We start from the raw sequence: 19502 nt of genomic DNA on the forward strand, positions 1-19502 counted from the left end.
CCCCTGTACAAGGTCCATTACCATACTTGTGGAATAGAAGATAATATTTAAATAATCAGCATCACATGTTACCTTTCTTCACATAAATAACTAGAACTGCACTCTGTCGAGTGCATACTTGTTTGTTGCACACTAGTAGGCCATAAATGGCCAACTAGTGCGCAAGCAGAGCGCGCAAGTCCTTTCGACCGCTGTAAACTGTCAAATCTCAGTATCTCTGTGAAGGAACGTTTGAAATGTATAATTTTTAGATGTAACTATTTGCTACCTGCCTACTTTATGCATAACACCTAGTATTATTAAGTATGATTCAAGTTTCTATCTATATAAGTTTGGGTGAAGAGCTAGTTATACACACCACGTACTCTGGTCCCAGCAGATCAGGCACAACTTGCTATTTTATTTTTACTGATTATGTATATAGTATACGTATGACTAGCTCTAAATGATGACGTAAGAGATATGGTCATTTGTGGTCGTTTGGTCCCAGCAAAGCAGGCATATACTATATAGGCATATACTATATATAGTATATATATAGTATATAGGCATATACTATATACGTATACATATAATACTATATAGCGTGTGTAGTTGTAAGTTGATTAGCGGTATACTGTGGTTACTTTGCGCCAAAAACCGTGACAGCTGTCTCGCCATTTGATGTTTATGCAAGAAAACAGCAAATCTGTGCCTGGTTTGCTGGGATCAAACGACCACAAATGATCATATTTCTTACGTCATCATTAAGAGCTAGTCATACATATACACACCACGTACTCTGGTCCCAGCAGATCAGGCACAATTTGCTATTTTATTTTGACAGATTATGTATATAGTATACGTATGACTAGCTCTAAATGATGACGTAAGAAATATATATAGTATAGTATATAGGCATATACTATATACGTATACATATATACTCTATACTCTATACTGTATAAAGTGTGTAGTTGTAAGTTGATTAGTGGTATACTGTGGTTACTTTGCGCCAAAAACCGTGACAGCTGTCCCGCCATTTGATGTTTATGCAAGAAAACAGCAAATCTGTGCCTGGTTTGCTGGGACCAAATGACCACAAATGACCATATTTCTTACGTCATTAAGAGCTAGTCATACATATACACACCACGTACTCTGGTCCCAGCAGATCAGGCACAATTTGCTATTTTATTTTTACTGATTATGTATATAGTATACCTATGACTAGCTCTAAATGATGACGTAAGAAATATGGTCATTTGTGGTCATTTGGTCCCAGCAAAACAGGCACAGATTTGATGTTTTTCTGCATAAACATCGAATGGCGGGACAGCTGTCACCGGGCGAAAACATTACTTGCGCGCTCTGCTTGCGAAATTAATAACATGCATATGGCGAAAATAAAGCACAAGAACATTGAAATGTGCTTCGTCACAGTGGCACACTTCTACTAGGTATACTACGGATATCATTTGACTTACCTGTTGGGCCACTGAGGCACACAATCATGGGGAATTTCTGTGCTGCTTTAAAGTTGTCCTTCTGAAAGTCAGTGTGCAAAGCAAAGTGTCACAGAGCCACATGACTAATGTGGGATTTGAACCCTCGACCTGTGGATCACAAGCACAGCCACTCATCACACTGAGCTAACTGCTGGTTACTACAACATAGCTTTTCTTTTTTACTTGATGTTAGTGTGGAATGCAAAGTGTTAGAGTAAAGACGGGTGGGATTGGCCCCTTAATTTTTTTGTTTGAACTTGAGTGGGTTTTGAACCCACCCAGCGTTCTAACACACTGAGCAACTGGCTCCAGATAATTCACACAGCTTTTTTGTTTGTTTTATTCTTCTGAAATTGATCTTGAAAGTAAAGAGTTGAGTGGGGTTTGAACTCACCATCTCCCAAACATGTGGCCAGTGTTCTAACACACTGAGCCACTGGTTCCAGACAATTCACACTGCTTTTTTGTTTGTGTTATTCTTCGGAAATTGGTCGTGAAAGTAAATACTTGAGTGGGGTTTGAACTCACCATCTCCCAATGATGTGGCAGCGTTCTAACACACTGAGCCACTGGGTTCCAGTCAATTCACACTGCTTTTTTGTTTGTTTTATTCTTCTGAAATTGGACTAGAAAGTAAAGACTTGAGTGTGGATTGAACGCAACATCTCCCGATCATGTGGCAGCGTTCTAACACAATGAGCCACTGGCTCGAGACAATTCACACTGCTTTTTTGTTTGTTTTATTCTTCTGAAATTGGTCTTGAAAGTAAAGACTTGAGTGGGGTTTGAACTCACCATCTCCCAAACATGTGGCCAGTGTTCACATCAAACACGAGATGGATGCTGGAAAATACTGTGGCATGGTCATGCTGGACCTCCAAAAGGCTTTTGACACCGTGAACCACTCCATACTGGTTAACAAGCTTAAAGCTATTGGTTTTGATAGCACATCAGTGAGCTGGATGCAATCCTACCTGGAGGGGAGGGAACAGATGGTGGGAGGTGTCACTGGGAGGTGTCCCCCCCCCCCCTCCCCTCCCAGTGAGCTGTGGCGTTCCACAAGGAAGCATACTAAGGCCTTTACTGTTCCTAATATATGTAAACGACATGACATCAGCTTGTGACTGCAACTTGTTCCTGTTCGCAGATGACTCAGCACTGCTAGTCTCGGACAGGAACAAACTGCAGGTTGAAAAGACCCTCAGCTCTGAACTCGGTAGAATCTGCACCTGGCTCGCTGATAACAAACTATCCTTACACCTGGGAAAAACGGAATCCATTCTCTTCGGATCAAATAGTAATCTCAGCAAGGCAGATGGCTTCTTGGTTAGAGTGGGTGACAATATTATCACACGAAAAGATGAAATTACCCATCCTGGAGGCCAATCTTTCCGGTGATAAAATGGCCACCAACGTAATCAAAAAAGTCAATCAAAGAACAACATTCCTTTACAGGATCTCCTCACTGGTCAACAAAATCACCTTGAAGACCTTAACAGGAGCCCTCGTACAAGGTTTCTTTGACTATGCATGCACCTCTTGGTACCACAGCACCTCAAAGGCCCTTAAAACAAGGCTCCAGACCTCCCAAAACAAACTAGTCAGGCTCCTACTTGGCCTCACCCCCGAACCCACCTCACCCCTGCCCACTTTGACAGGCTTAGGGTCGACGACAGAGTACAGCATCTTGCAATGGGTCTGGTCCACAAGATTCGATACACCACCAAGATACCCATGTACCTGTCTAGATACTTCCTTACGAAGTCCACACCCACAACACCAGAGGGAGTGCAACAAACCATGTACAACCCAGATTCGGCACAAACAAGGGACTAAATTATTTTCGCTCCTATGCCACCAAAATGTGGAACGCCCTCCCAACAGTCATTAAGACATGTGAATCCCTTGACTCCTTCAAAACCGCTCTCAAAGGGCACCTACGGACGGCTGCAATTCGAAACTGGCCCCTGTAAAATCTGAATACTATAGCACGCCGTTTTTCATCATTTTTGAGGATTTGAAAAAATGACGAAAATCACTCAAAACAATGGACTATAGGGTAAGCCACAACCTCCAGATAATGTAGGCAGCTTCCTAACACACCCACACTTGCTACATGCCATAACACAGTCTTCCTTTACCTTTGAGTAACAACATTGATACAAAAAATAGTTTGTTTAGATATTCGAATGTTTATGAACCACAAAAGAAACACGCCTCTGGCTCTTTTGTCATTATGTGGCTTTTTGTACACAGCAATCCCATGCTCACTGGCAAAGACCCTGCCTGTGAATCAGGAGGCCACAGGTTCAAGTCCTGGCTCTGACATTGGGTCCCTTTCGATTGTGACAAGTCAAAATGGCTTCAACAGAGAATTGCTGAAAAAAACTATCCTAGTACAATCAACCTAATTTGATCTACAAAGATAATCATTAGTAATATATAGTATGTTGTCATGTAGCTTTTTATATATTCGGACACAGGGCGGCTCACCGGAACCACGTTCCTGTGGGTCTGGAACTTCCGGGGACCCCCACACGGAGTTGCACCCACTCACTTCACATGGGTGTGATTTTTTATGATTTTCATTGGGTTTTTTCTTCATCGTCAAAAACCATGAACCATGAACTAGTATGCTGTTTTATCATGCTTTTCATAATTTTTACTTAATAAAAATGTGAGTTATTTAACTTAAATGCCCAATGCTGGAAACTTGCACGCTACTAGTCCTATACATACTTACACCTAGAAACCCCATTCAAATCAGATATCATTGTAATCTAGATCAAATATTGTAATATATATCTTGTAATGGATTGTCTATCTATGTTTTTACCATAACCCTGTGCTTTTTTTGTGTTTTTGTGTTTTTTTAGTTCTGGAAATCGGTGTGGAAAGTAAAGTGTGGTTTTATCCCAAAACCTCCAGACCATGTAGCCAGTGTGCTAACTCACTGAGTTACTTGTTACCTGCCAAACATGTCCTTTCTCCCTTTTCCTTTGAGTAACAACATTGATACAAAAAATAAAAAAAATTAAATTAAATAACAGGAGATTTGTCTATTGTTTGTTGTGCTGGTGTTTATCTAGACGTTGGAGCAAGCACAGTGGGGCTCAGTGGGTTCAAGCACAGTGGGGCTCAGTGGGTTCAAGCACAGTGGGGCTCAGTGGGTTCAAGTCTCAGCTCTGGCTGTGTGTCCCTTCAGACTGTGACAAGTCAATTGGCTTCAACAGAGAGAAAATGTCTCTGGTAGTTCAAGTTGATTAGAGACAGCAGGCTCCATCTTGCGCCACCCCTTATCCTTAAACTTATTTGCCATTTTTTACTATTTTAAAACATTAAAAAATACTTCAACTAGCCAATCTACCTCGACAAGTTGTTAGCTAAGTTGTATTAGCTATTTGTACCATTTTAAAATGTTTTAAAATAGTAAAAAAATGGCAAAAAAGTTTAGGGATAAGGGGTAAGATATACAGATTTTAGGGTTTCTAGGCATCTATGTACGGAATTGCAATTCAGTGCTATTTCACCATGTTTGGGTGAGACCGGGTAGCCAGATGAGATGACGAATAGTCATTATTACAGGCATCGTTCATTCATGTATTCTGTATTCTGTCCCTATATTTTTGGTATCCTACTTTTTGTTTTTAATTATTATTTCAAAAACATTTTCCAAACACATTCCGCCAAAACATCTACATTTTTTGTGAATTCAAAACAAATGCAACGATTTCATTGAAATTCCATAAATTTGAAAGCAGATGTTTGAAGCCCAACACACACCGGGTGCGCAGCGACGCGGCACAGGCGTTGCCGCCAGTGTTGTTTTTGGCAGCAAATTTCTATTTTAGTTTAGTCATAGTCTTTGGACTGAAACTTCATTTAGTTTTAGTCACATTTTAGTCACCTGGAATGTCTTAGTGTTAGTCTAGTTTTAGTCGACTAAATGTCATGAGATTTTAGTCGACTAAATCTACGGTTGATTTAGTCGACTAAAATGTATTTTGGCGTGTCTTGATGCCGTCGTAATCTACAAGCTCACAACACGTCGCAGCTGTGAGCTTGTAGATCGGCTATTTTCAGCATGCAACCAAGTGTAAAATGACCTATACTGGATCTCTTGTCCACTAGTCCCTTCCTAAAATTTTAGTCTAGTTTTTATTTGTCGACAAAATTGTCAGTATATTTAGTCTTAGTTTTAGTCATCATAGCTTAGTTTTAATTTAGTTTTTGTCAGTGAAAATAGGTTGTCGACGAAAAATTTTCGTCTTAGTTTTAGTCGACGAAAACAACACTGGTTGCCGCACGGCAACGCCTGGAAAATAGAACAGTGGCGTATCGGAGCGTCAGGCGAGGCGTGAACGTGCGTCGGACGGAGCCGGTGTGGGATAGGTTCATTGAAAATAGCTGCTTCGCGCCGCGTTGTGAGCTTGTACATCGAATATTTTGAAAAAACTAATCTAAATCACAGCTCTAGACTGCAACCTTGAGTAAAATAGACACAGACACACACACAGGACTTCTTGAAAACACAATTTTACTGTATTTTAAAGCAGTATAGCTGACATCCTCTCACAGGCCAGGATCTCATCAGAGAAACGTATAACGTTCCAGTGTGCTTCCGTCTGTCCCAGACAGGGTGCTGTATAGTGTCACATGACAAGGTGTTTGTAGTAGTGTCACATGTGCAGTAGTTTAAAAAGGCTAAAAAAAGGTTAGAGTTCTGCGGTGCTACGATGCCAGCGGCCCAGCGCTGCCCGTTCCATTTGTACCACATCACCACCCCTGTTGCTACCAGGCTTCCACTCCCCCCTCGTCTCAGCCCTAGACTTCTGGCCCCCCATCAGGCCAACAGCCCCCTCCCCCCCTCCCCCCCAGCCCGGAGAATCCACTCAGGATAGCTTGTCTATGTTGGCCAAGAAGCGCTGAGCCCACCACTCGTCGAGGTCTATCGGCACAAAGCCTATAAAGAGGAAACAGAAATTATCAACAGATACAGAGACAAGGAAACATCCATATACATTTTTCATATAGTTTTACCTTTTTACCAATAACGAAAATGAATATTCATTAATAAAAGGTCTTTTCAGACATGGAGTGACTTCAACTTCAATGAGGGGCGTGCGTTTATTTTGGACGTGCATAGAAGTTGAGGGGCAACAACGCAAGTGTATTTACGTGGACGCGGTCCCGTGAAATTGTCACGCACATGCTCATTTTTTTACTACACAACGGATTGTGTTGAGCTTCTTTTTTTTTGCTCAGCGCGAGTCATGCCCCTCATGAAGAGACCTGGAGCAGACCTGTCGTTGATCCAGGCGACAACGTCTGCGTCACATGATTCCCATCTGAATTTACCTTAATAGCCGGGGAGCCACAGGCCCAAAAGCCCAACGGTTAAGGATTAACCTGTGATGTCATGACATACTTTTTATTTGTGTTTTTTCTATTCACTCGGTCATTAAGGTCTACATAATGAGAGGTCTGCTCTGCCGGAAACATCGCGAAAAAAGGTTATGGCCATTTTTGTATACCTTAATGACCAAGTGAATAGAAAAAATACAAATAAGAAGTATGTCATGACATCACAGGTCTTCTCAAATTTTGGATGGCTGGCTCCCCGTCTATAATACATACAGTATATTAAAGTTGCAACCTGGAATTTATATTAACGAATACACTTTTTGTTGTCCAATCTGTGGCCAATAACTCCCCCGACTAAGTGGGGTTGCATTATTGGGGAAGTAATGTTACTTTTACAAATTACTTTTTGTAATTAATAGCGTTGTCATTCTAATGAATGATTTATAGACCTGGAACACCTATACGTTGTTATACCTTTCAAGCCGGGGATGTTTTTTCAGAAAACTGAGGTTAGGAAACGTTTTTAGGAAGGCGTTTTTATACTCGGCCTCAGTTCTAAATAGGTTAATTGTTCCACAAACAAGAGTAAAGCGTCACTTTTGCCGAACGTTATCTAATTTTGGAAACTTTTTAATTACAAATATTGATGTCAGTATCATATCAGTATCACTTGGCTACTGGATTAAGTTGGCGATTCCAAATACTTAGACTGACTGTGATAGAATCATGTGGTAGCATGCTAAATTTATATAGATAAAAAAGAAAAGATTTACACATTTTATTTGCCAAGATAAATAGACATGTCCTGTACTGTGTACATGTAAATCTGTCCTGGGAATGATCCAAAACAGAATCAATAGAGATGGGAAAATTTGGCACAAAACATCCAGGTTGTTGTGGAGACAGAATGACAGCAATATCCAACTACATTTCTCAATGGTGACCATGACACAGAATCATGTATCTAAATATAATGAGACAAAGTAGAATAATGGCTAATTAAAAGTGTTGAGATTGAAATAGCTACGAGCAGATTGAAGCCGGTTACAGTGAAGCTAAACTAAAAGGACCTTGCACATTGAGTCTTCAAGAGGTTCTAGGTCTATGAAAGGTTCTGTGTGTCTTTCTTTGTGTCCGGAGGAATATGTTGCTTTGATTTTATAATGGATGGAAGTCAGTCGGGCCCTTATCCAGCTGTAACCTTTTTATAATGGATGGAAGTCAGTGGGGCCCTTATCCAGCTGTAACCTTGCCCAAATCTGGAGTCATACGTCCCAGATACGTCATAGAGCACTGACACCAAAAGACGACTAGCCCATTTAGACCTCAAAAGTTTAAAAGAAATCTTCAAAATCCTACAGTTTTTTTAAATAAATATTTTCATGATTTTTCAAAAATATGTTGATCTACAAGCTCTCGGTGGCGCGCTACGAGCTTGTAGGTCTGCTATTTTTCAATAGCTAAATTATAACATAATGTTTAAAACACCAAAAGGGGTTCCCGCCCCAAAATGGGCTGGACGTCACAGGATGGTCACATGAAGTCTGAGATGCCTTTCCCATGTGGATCCCAGGTTAATTATTTTTATAGATATATTTGAGGGGCGCTACAGGTTTGTCTTTAGTTCAATGTGTGTTAATTGTGCATTGACAATTAAGGGAAAATTTACGTCACATCATTTATGTCATATTTTCTATTTATCGTTAATGGTGTTTAATGTTTGTGTTTGCACCGTTTGTTTTACATCACCTAATCAACATGAGATAGGCCTGACTCACACCTTCGCAACAGATTGATGTATGCTTGTTGTATGAGATGTATAGCTGATGCAAGCTCGCAATGCATTTCCAATGGGAGTCACATGGTTTGACACAACATTTGTGTTGTATGAGGGGGTGGTGGGGCAGTCGAAACACAGCCGAAAGCCATACAACACAAATGTTGTGTCAAACCATGTGACTTCCATTGGATATGCATTGGGGCAAGATGTATCACACCCTTTTTACACATCTAGCATGCATCAATGTTGTATGCTAGATCGAAAGGTGTGAGTCAGGCCTTAGACTTTAATAGATTAGCGCCCCTCACTTCACACGGGTGTGATCTTTTTTGGCTTTTTCTGCCTTTATTGATAGGGGACGGGAGTCGAACTCGCGGCACGCTGTCAGGCTGGCTCAGCAGCCTAGTCCAGGCCAGGTAAATTTTTATTGCATCCAAAAGAAACAAGATCGGACAGCCACACATCAGCCAGCCATTTCGGAGTGGGTGTGGCAGGTCATAGAGAAGCGTACAGTTTGTTTAGTATATTTGTCATGCAAATAAAATGCACTGTGTACAAGGGGCTTAATCACTTAAACCCTACATACTTTGTTTACCGGGGTGCCCCATGGGTCTATATGCTGTACTAGGCCCCTTCCTTTTTCCCTCTACACCAAACGTTGGCGATGATAGCCGATCTACATGCTCACAGCGCGTCGCAACACGAAGCATTGTAAGCTCGTAGATCAGCAATTTTCGCCAAACAGTTGCCCCGGAATAAAGGCCCTAGGTTTCATGTGGTTACAGAACATATACAAACATAACAACGAAGAACATGACTTACTGTCCATGTGAGGGCTGGGGGTGGTCTCCGTGTAGTAGACAGGTCTTTGGGGCCCCTCTGGCCCCTGGCTGGGCTCCTCTTCCACCTGTTGCATGACCTCCTGCCAGGCTGACAAAGCAAACAGAATGACATTGTCACACGTGGTTGTCAGGGGTCAACAGGACAGGTGCCATCAAGGGTTGTCAAGTAATAGTGCCTGCTGGCACAGCGTTGCCCAAATGGATACACAGTAGGCCCACTCATTTGAAAAGATGTTGTGCGAGGGACCCCGATTTCCAGATTTCAGAGTAGCATTTGGTTCCATTTGTACGCTCAGAGTAATTGGGGTCTTTAAACGTTTTGGAACCAATGATTGAGACATAATATTCTAGTCTCCACTGCAACCACGATGTTTTGTGCCAAATTACCTGTCTTTATGGATTCTGTTTTGGATCACTCCCAGGATAGAATTGTGTCAGTGTAAATGTCTATTTATCTTGGCAAATGATCTTTGATAATCTTTTTTTTAAGGGTTGATGATGCTACCACAGTCCACAAGTATTTGGATTTGCCAATTTTATCTTAACCCTTAATTCACTATGAAGTATAGGTATGGGTTAAAGTGGTTAATCTCCCTCAAGGACTCACCTGATCCCACAGATAACCACTGCATGATAGTTCACATCTGACATGATCAGATGTTATAGTATAGGGTTCAACGATATTGTAGTGGCTTGACAAGGTGAAATTATCAATAAAACATACTGTATGAAGTGGCTGGGCATGATGAACCATTGAAAGCCATAACATAACAATTCAGTGTAGGAGAATGTACAGTAGAATGTACAACATTTCTGCCACTTCATAATTACAATACAATGTGCAATATAATACAGCCTGTTTTCCTCCAATTGATGGGGGTGTATGAAGCCTTCAATTCATGGAGATGTTTTTGTTTTTCTTGCATTTCTGAGCCAATAATTTTACGACTGGCAGAGTCTCCGACGGTGTATAGGAATTAGGAATGGGTCTGTTACCGATTTGGGTTCTGCTCATCGATTCCGGTTTCCCTATTTCGGTTAAAAAATTGTATAAAATAACTTAAATAAGGTCAAATGTTTAACAAAAAGCTTTTATTCTTTTAAGCTTTTAATTTAAGACATATGAATAGACTAACATCCTTTCCTTAATTCCTTTATTTAACAATTGAGCCATTTGTGGATACTGAGCTGCATGTTTTCTTTTTTTTTGTATTATCTATTCTGTATTTACCTCTTACTACTCCTACTACAATACTATATATCGACTGTAAACAATGTCAAGGATATGATAAAAAGGCAAGGAAAATAATAAGCGTGTGACTCTGCGCGCCTTTAGGAACCGATAGGGAGAACCGAAATTGTATTATTTTAATGGGAAACGCCACTGCATTGGACATGTGTTTTATTGCTAGAGTAGTTATATCCAAGGTTGGACTTTTATGCACCATACACTAGTGGTTTATTCAGAGCTTTACTGGAGAAGTGGCATTCTAACAATCAAAGTTGGACAAAACATTGTTGTTGAACATAGCCTTGTTTGAACACTTTCTACGTTATAACATGTTGACCACTTGACAATCTACAAGCATTACCTCCACGGCGTGTATGGGGGTGTGCTGGGGTTTAGTCTGTCAGAGCGCAGTTCATTTGTAAACAGCCTCAAAGCGAAATGGTTGGGCCTGCAAGCCCTGCATACATTACTTAACCATTTCTGGTTAGTATTTGAGAACTTTTTGACTAGAGTTGATCATTGTTATTGCCATTGAACAGTCAGCTTTCTCACCCAACAATGATTGCCTGGGTTTCACCCTTTTCATTTCTTGTGTCTTAAAACCCATTTTGGGGCGGGAACCCCTTTTGGTGTTTTAAACATTGTTATAATTTAGCTATTGAAAAATAGCAGATCTACAAGCTCATAGCGCGCCACCGAGTGGCGCGCTACGAGCTTGTAGGTCTGCTATTTTTGAAAAATCGTGAAAATATTTATTTCAGAAAACTGAGGCCTAAATGGGTTAATACAGGTGGTCAAGAGTGAAGCTCTGTCACCTCCACCACTCCTTGACCGCATTGGGCAGAGAATGCAGCCTGTCCCCTCTTGACACTGGGCAGCCAGGTTTGCTGGTCTTTCTGTACATTGTTAAACATTTTCTCCGTTTGTTAGTCACCGCCGTCAAATATTCTGCCATGGTGTCTATATAGAGCCCAGAGAGCATTCAAGTGTACCATGTAATAGTGTATAGTATTGTATGACCATTAGGGATGTAAATGATGAATCAGAATCAATGATCAATATGTATGTATTAACCCACAGTGTAGGCTATATGGGAGGGCTATTATGCTAGGTCATAGAGGAGTGGGTAGAGAGCAGTGGTGGAAAGTACTGAAGTACATTCCAATTCCAATTTCCAAAACCTTTTCTTCTACTCCTCTTCTAATCTCAGAGGCAAATATTGTACTTTTGTTCCACTACATTTATTTGAAAACTTTAGTTACTAGTTACTTTGATTCTTATTACAAAACATACATTAACCACTTCAGCACTATATACTGTACATTTCGGCTATTTGAAAATAGCCGATCTACAAGCTCACAATGCGTCGCGATGTGAGAACTTGTAGTTCGGCTATTTTCAAAATATTTGTATACATTGGAAGACTTGAAACGGGACATTCTGCATTGAGTACTTTCTACTTTTGGTACTGTATGTACATTTTGATGGCAATACTTTTGTACATTTTGAATTCTGACTAAAGAGTCAGAATGTATTGCAGTATTGATACTTCTATTTCAGTAAAACATTTGAGTACTTTTTCCACCACTGGTAGAGAGGCTGGGAAATGGAAGGTCGACCCCTGGCTCGCCCAAGTGCCCCTGAGCAAGACACTTAACCCCTAACTGCTCCATGGATGCCATATGAATGGCGGCCACTGCTCCAAATACTTAGGAAGGGTAAAATGCATCTATCTATCTATCTATCTATCTATCTATCTATCTATCTATCTACTGTATCTATCCATCCAAAAGGGATAGCAGCGGTCTTGTTTCCATTTAGGCCCTAGGTAATCAATTCATAGACATGACATGAACAATAACAACAAAATTCTATATCATCAAGGTAAAAAACTAAGAAATTATGAACGCAAAACACAGCGTGCAATTTACGTGAAATCTTTCGCAGACTTTCCTGCTGGCTGAGGAATATATCCCACCCTTTTCACATTGGCCTGTTATAGTGGATTTGCCAATTGCCATCCAAGGTGTAAGAAGAAATGGCACCCTTTTCACATTGGCTTAATATAGCGCCACCAGGAGGCCACAACCTGACCTGCCCTGGCGGAGACCTGTGCACCGAGGGGCACTTTATCTACCCTATACAGTCCCATAGCGTCCTATACCAGGTCAGACCTATAGTGTTAACCTGTTAAAAGTCCACTACGTAAACTGATACTAAGGTCACCCACCCCTGTCGAATGTTTGTATTTCAAATCATGCACCCTGCAAACACGTCAACTGTCACGTGTGTGGGGGCGGGCGTGTGTGTGTGTGTGTGTGTGTGTGTGTGTGTGTGTGTATATCCAGAGGCCGTAAATCCAATGGGACTGACTTCTTATCTGCAGGCACCTGGCACTAGCGCGAGACTTTTATAAAAGTCAAGAGGTAACACGGTTATTTTAGGTCACGGAATGGGCTGTTTTCACAGGACAAGGTTTCGTAGATAAAACAGCAAAGGGGCGTATAGTTCTTGGACACACAGAGAGAAGGACTGAGAAACAGAAGAGAGCCTGCATGCAGTGCATAGTGTGGAAAAACAACAATCATTCCATTCTCTGAGCTGCAGCATTAAACAGCCTGCATAGCAGGAGTTGGGCCTTGCTTTTTGTCCTTGTCCTCCCTCAACAAGGTTGTTTAAGCTGTTTATGGGCGGCCATGGCAGACCTTCAAACACCGACAACTCGTGACACGCCAGGCAGGGTCACCAGGAATACCAGAGACGAAAAGAAGTGGCATATAGTTGCCTGCAGAGTGACTCTCTGAATGCTAAAAGGGACGAGCAGAAAGCAAGAACTGGGTCAGGGAGTGGAGTGGAGTTTGTTTCATGCAGACACAGCAAAACCTCTATTCTCTCCGCTTTTTCCTTTGTTGTGTTTGCACTCCGTGGACAGCCAATGACCGTGCCTCTTTCCCAGAGGTGACCGGTCGGTGCACATTAGGGTCAAAAGGTTGGTTTGCCTCACTGCCGCCACGTGGGCCTCCCGTATAGGCAACAAAGTTGTACAGTAGAGCGTACAGTATGTGGTGGCATGTGCAATGGTGGAAAACATACTCAGAATTCAAAATGTAGTTGAGTAAAACTATAAAAGTATTGGCATCAACATGTACTTAAAGTACCAAAAGTAGAAAGTACTCATTATGCAGAATGTCCTGTTTCAAATTTTCACATCTTTTGAAAATACCAGATCTACAAGCTCACAATGTGTCACATCGCGACACATTGTGAGCTTGAAGATCGGCTATTTTCAAATAGGGCTGAAGTGGGTAAAGTATGTTTTGTAACAATAAACCAAATCTACAAAGTAACTCAAGTTTTCAAATAAATGCAGTGGAGTAAAAGTACAACATTTGCCTCTGAGGTGTAGTGGGGTAGAAGTAAAACCTCAAAATGGTCCTTAAGGGCAGTTCTTAAGCAAACGTACTTGGTTACTTTACACCACTGGGCGTGTGTTTGAGCGCATGGGGCTGCTAGCGGTGATCATGCTATCAGTGACATGCAGAGCAGCTGTGCAGCACGCCAGGGCTGGGAGGGGTCACGTCACAGCCATTGGGACAGAGACAACATGAGGGGTGGTGGGTGGGGGCAGGGGAGAGGTGCCATTGTTTATTCTAGAACCCAGATAGTGATTAAAACCGCTAGTAGTTACTGTAACTCAGCAAATGAGGTAGCTAAAATAGACTCTTAACCACTTGAAAACCCCAGCATCCATATTTTCTTTTTTTGAGGGGTGATAGCCCGTCCTATAAACAGCTATAGTGTAGATTATGTCTGAACACAAACACTAAATGCCATTGACAATGAATGGAGAATTTACGTCATATGTGTCTGAGCAAATAGGCTGGGTAGGTTGGTGGCCACCCTTGGCCAATGAGGGACCACCATTCTTGATGATGTATAACGATGATTAGAGCGCCCCTCACTTCACAGGGGTGTGATTTAAATTTATATATTATCACAATGCGTCGTTTTTTTGCAGAGAAAAAAAGCAGTCTAAGTATACAGAGCTTTAAATGGTTAAAGGTGTGTGGATTGACGGGGTGCATACATTTGTTAGACATACTAACAGTCCGACAGGCATTAGTTTGACAACACTGTCGACATGTGCTGCCAGTTACCACTTACCGTACCACTTACCACTAACCTGTGGCAGGTTAAAACTAACCCGTGGCTCCCGACATGCGTGGCAGGTTCCAACTAACCCGTGGTATAGGTTATAACGAACCCGTGGCTCGCGACATGCGTGGCAGGTTACAACTAACCAGGTTAAAACTAACCTGTGGCTCCCGACATGCGTGGCAGATTACAACTAACCCGTGGCAGGTTAAAACTAACCCGTGGGTGGCTTCCTGTGAGGTTAGGTTTAGGGTTGGGTTTTGGGTAGGGTGTCTGACTCATGACTGTAGGACTGCGTCGGACCAAACACATGCACAGTGTGTGTTGACTGTGCTCAGAATAAGCTCTCACATCGCAGCAGCATTAAGCCTACTCGTATTTCCAGTCAGACTGTTCATTTACCTTCATAGACGAACTTGACGTTCTCCTCGTGTGCCGGCGTGCCGCTCTCCTCTGGCTGGCTGTCTCTCTGCAGGGCTGGAGCTGATGGCTGGTGGTACTTCCTACCATTCAGCCGGTTGAACACGATCTTCGGTGCGGGAAGACTGGCGGACGGAGCATAAGACAATAAGACAAAACAGGCCTCATTATGTTTTGATGATAATACAACAAATAACACACCGTTAATACTGCAGTGTGACTTCTGTTGGCTCCTGCTGTTGTGCATTTCTATAGCGCTTTAATCCAAAGTGCTTTACATTTCACGTTTCCCATCTGGCCTCCCTATACCGGCCACTCTAACGCTGAGCCCCTGAGCTTTTTTACCTCTCTGATCTTTAGCGCCCAACCCAAGGCTGACTTTAGGTGTGAGTGGAGTGGAGTGCACTGGAGCAGGGTTGGTCGGATGAGGCTGCAATTTGTTAACAGCTGAATGAAGGGCCATGTGCTTCCCTCGCCTCTCCACAAGGTCATCCTTAGTCTATGTTCAATGACATGCACTGTGACTAGACTTGGCTAGCGTGGAGGTGCAGTATATATAGATAGACAGGCTAGATGGAATTGGTAGACCTTTTTTTACTACTCTGCCATGATCGGCCATGCATGTCTGTCTGTGAAGCAGGCTGATGACGTGCACTGCTGCCGAGCAGGGCGCATGTGAATAAGTTTGCCAGTACACTCTGTGATCTCTAGGATAATGGAGAGTTGGAGACATATGGGCCTAGCCTACTACAGTAGAACAGGTGTTTAAGTTGCCCCGAAAGTTGAGTAGCTCCTATACTTACTCGGACATACACAAGGGTGTTTGTTTGTGCTTGAAGTCGTTTATTTTGTTGTCAATCTGTTGAGTGGGACCTTGAGAAAGGGAAAATAGAAATAAAAACACATAAATGTATACCTATGCATTCTACTATTAAAAGAAAGTATGTAGTTTCGTGCACGTGTATCTATCTGTATAATAATGACAGTTATATGAAAGTTGCCTCTGTCAACTTGTGCGTGTTCAGATCTTAGTTATAACTGTGTAACAAACGCAGCACAAAGTGTCTCACCTGTTCGTCGCTGGGTAACAAGTTTGCTGGGTCCTCTTGTAATTGTGTACATCATGCGTGTCCAAAATCCACGTAAACTGAATATACTCCAGCACTTAGAAAGTGTCCCAAAAAGGCTTCAGTGCACCCTACAGTTAAATGTCAATTACAGCCAATATAGTTTGAGGTAGGCCAACAATTGTAAATTAAAGTCCACTTTAAATTAAAAATGTTTGTAAATAACTCATATGTCCAAAGTCAGCAGCTTCAGAAGTCAAACACTTTCACTTCCAACCTATAAGTCCAGTGCGTTAACATGCAGCTTACACAACCCATAATAATACACATCGAGCGATGGTGTGCTGCTGTCCTCTGCTCGGCGTAAAATCAGCCGCCCAGTGCCCACTCCATATAGAGGTCCGCAGTCCCGGGAGGTTTGTTTGTTTGTTGTTGTTGTTGTTTAGTGTTGCTTTGCCCCTGATCGTCACAACGCGGTGGTGGTATAATATGCTGGCAATAACTTTTGGTCCCGAAGCGAAGCGTCCGACACCGTGCACTGTCTGTCATTCACAAGACATTGAACGGGTCAAAAAAAAACGAACCACACACTTGTCTCGACGTCCAACACGCCTCCCTCTGCGTGTTAAAGAGACAGCGTCCACTAAGGTCCACACGCGCAGTCAAATCCTCAGTGTTCATTTAAACCCCGAGAGAGTACTAAAATGGAACCATTTTTTGGTTCCATTTGTAGTAGCCTACACTCTCGGAGTTAAAGAGCGACCTCTAGTGACAAAAGTGCAGTGGAGCATTATTACTTTCAGCAGCCATGCACCTGCCCGAACGTTACTGTTGTGTTTATGCAACAAACATGGTGTGGACAATGTATACATTACAGTCATATAACACAACACTACACTGTTTATATTCCACCGCAAACACCTCCATGAACTGGGGTGGATTCATAAACTGGGCACTGGCTTTCCCTGGCTACAGTGTATAATGAATAACGCAAGTTACGTATGTAACTGGTTCTATGAATCCTGGATGACTGCTTAAAACTGGATGATATCCGTCTCACGTACGTGCAGGTCGAGTAAATAATAACAACAAAGTCACGAATGTGACATGATGACGGTGGGCGTGGAGTGCAGTAGTCAGCGTATAAGCCACACCCGTCAAACATTACTTCCCTACGAAATCTTCTCGCGAGATTCAGAGTGACAGAGAACTCTGGCAGTCATCCAGGATTCATAGAACCATAGTTACATACGTAACTTGCGTTCTATTTCATCCTTACTGGCAGTGCTTAACACTGGATGACTAGTACCAACAAAGTCACGAGGAATCCTTACCTTGCCGGGAACGGCTTAAGGGACCCCCAAAACAGCAGTCGCAACTGCGTTAGTTGCGGCTACATTAACCCTATAGAACCGGGCAAAAGTACACGGTGCGGCCCATGTGGCCGCAGCACAAATCTCGCTCAGAGGAACCCCTCGTAGTGGGCTGCCCAGAAGGTGGAAACACTTCTGGTGGAGTGGCCTCTGACATTGTGAGGCAGTGGCAGGCCTCTTGACCTGTATGCCTCCTCAATCACCATGACAACCCATTTTGACAGCCTCTGCTTGGACAGGGTCTGTCCCTTCCTGTGCCCGCCATAGCAGACGAACAGGCTATCAGAGCGACGGAACCCAGCAGTCGCCTGTATGTAGTACCTCAAAGCCCTTACTGGGCAGAGCAGCAGTGCTGAAGCAGCATCACCCTGCAGATGTGAGGGGTCATAAGCTGCAGCATTCGGCGGGAGTCCAGGACCAAGCCGATAAACACAACTGTCTGTCTGGGAGTGAGACAGCTCTTCTTGTGGTTGACAGTAAGGCCTAGCCGTGTCACATGGCATATAAGGGCTGCTGTATCCTGCTCCACCTGTTCTCTGGTTGGAGCGCATATCAGCCAGTCGTCCAAGTACGGTAGGATTTGCATGCCACGGGCCTGCAGCGGGGCCAGTGCTGGCGTCTTGCATAGAGGCCAAGGCCCTATCATCAGAGACATGGTGGGTCTTGGTGTTGGGGTCTGCCCAGCATTTGTGGAGCTCTTTAATGTATCCCTCGGAGACGGGGACAGTGAAAGCAGCCTGAGGCTTAGACCGCCTGAAGAATTCACTTCTAGTAACTGCTGTAGCAGCAGCCTCATCCAGGCCCAAGTGCGCCAGCGCCATGCGGATCACGGGCTTAATAGAGGTCGGGTTAGAGCCGGAATCCCCTCTGACTTCACTGCTCGACCGTGACAAGCGGGTGTATAAAGTCCTGGTGGCCGTCTCTGCCTCCTCTTGTGCGGGTTCATCACCGAAGTCAGTGCAGGAAGCCCTTGTGGATAGAGAGTCCTCATCCAATGTTCGGGAAGAGGCGGCAGATTGTAGTGCGCCGGCCTGTAGGTCCCCGGCCTGGGGAACAGGCCTACCTGGCTGAAGGTTCAGGATTAGCTTCTTCATCTCAGCAAACTGGGATGCCAATGTGTCTACCTTAGCAGCCAGCGGGTCCGCCTTAGTAAGTCTAGCTGAGGAGGCATCTTTTCTGGCCCTCTTATGCAGGGTTTTCCGAGATGTAGAGGTCCTCTGCCGCTTTTCTGCGGGGGCACCAGGTGAGGGAATCACCTGGTTCTCTGGCTGCTGAGGATGCACCTCAGCAAGCCTGGCCAGCTTCAGGTCCCGAGACATGTAGCTGCAGTTCAGACTCTCAGTTAGCCCCTGCCTCAGGTGTGCTATACCCAGGCATTTGGGGCATTCATCATGGCCATCATCGTCCCCCAGTGGAGCCGTGCAAACAGCGCAAGGGTGTGCCATGGCTGGGCAAGTACTAGAGCGAAGGCACTTGTACTGTGAAGCGCTACTATGGTGGCTATGGAGCGGATACACTCCAAGACACGTGAAATACCCACAAGCGGAACCACTCTTTTGGGAATGTTACAATAACTATGAATATAAATTATAAACAAGCTCTGTAACGAGCGCAAACGCTCAACAGGCTAACAATAAACTTAGGTTGTTTACTGGACGAGCAAAAACACCCGCCATACAATTCAAACTAAATCTACTATATAGATATAGTTATAATTAAGCACTGCAATGAGTGCAGACGCTCAACAGGGAAATAATAAACTTAGCTGTTTACTGAACACAAG

General features: G+C 43.2%; 1 protein-coding gene across 1 annotated transcript; it reads right to left on the reverse strand.

Annotated features, from left to right (window-relative positions):
• Window positions 1-6357: 6357 nt before the first annotated feature.
• On the reverse strand, window positions 6358-16895 carry LOC310869220 (MAPK regulated corepressor interacting protein 2-like). The gene is made up of 5 exons (XM_083779844.1): window positions 16350-16895; window positions 16083-16152; window positions 15262-15404; window positions 9454-9561; window positions 6358-6450 (listed from the first exon to the last, which is right to left on the reverse strand). The coding sequence occupies exons 1-5, from the start codon at window positions 16402-16404 to the stop codon at window positions 6380-6382; spliced, it is 447 nt and encodes a 148-aa protein (XP_083635970.1). The 5' UTR covers window positions 16405-16895; the 3' UTR covers window positions 6358-6379.
• Between the last annotated feature and the right edge of the window lie 2607 nt (window positions 16896-19502).

Source organism: Protomyctophum parallelum (genome assembly GCF_964188405.1).
Source record: "Protomyctophum parallelum genome assembly, chromosome: 13".
In the NCBI taxonomy this organism is placed as follows: domain Eukaryota; kingdom Metazoa; phylum Chordata; class Actinopteri; order Myctophiformes; family Myctophidae; genus Protomyctophum; species Protomyctophum parallelum.

What these genes read in the sequence shown, in the direction of transcription:
- LOC310869220 (XM_083779844.1), bottom strand. Translation starts at nt 16,404, where the DNA reads ATGATGTACACAATTACAAGAGGACCCAGCAAACTTGTTACCCAGCGA. An exon ending in ACACCCTTGTGTATGTCCGA is followed by an intron (nt 15,405 to 16,082) that starts GTAAGTATAGGA and finishes TCCGTCCGCCAG; the next exon opens with TCTTCCCGCACCGAAGATCG. An exon ending in CCCCAGCCCTCACATGGACA is followed by an intron (nt 6,451 to 9,453) that starts GTAAGTCATGTT and finishes TCCTCTTTATAG; the next exon opens with GCTTTGTGCCGATAGACCTC.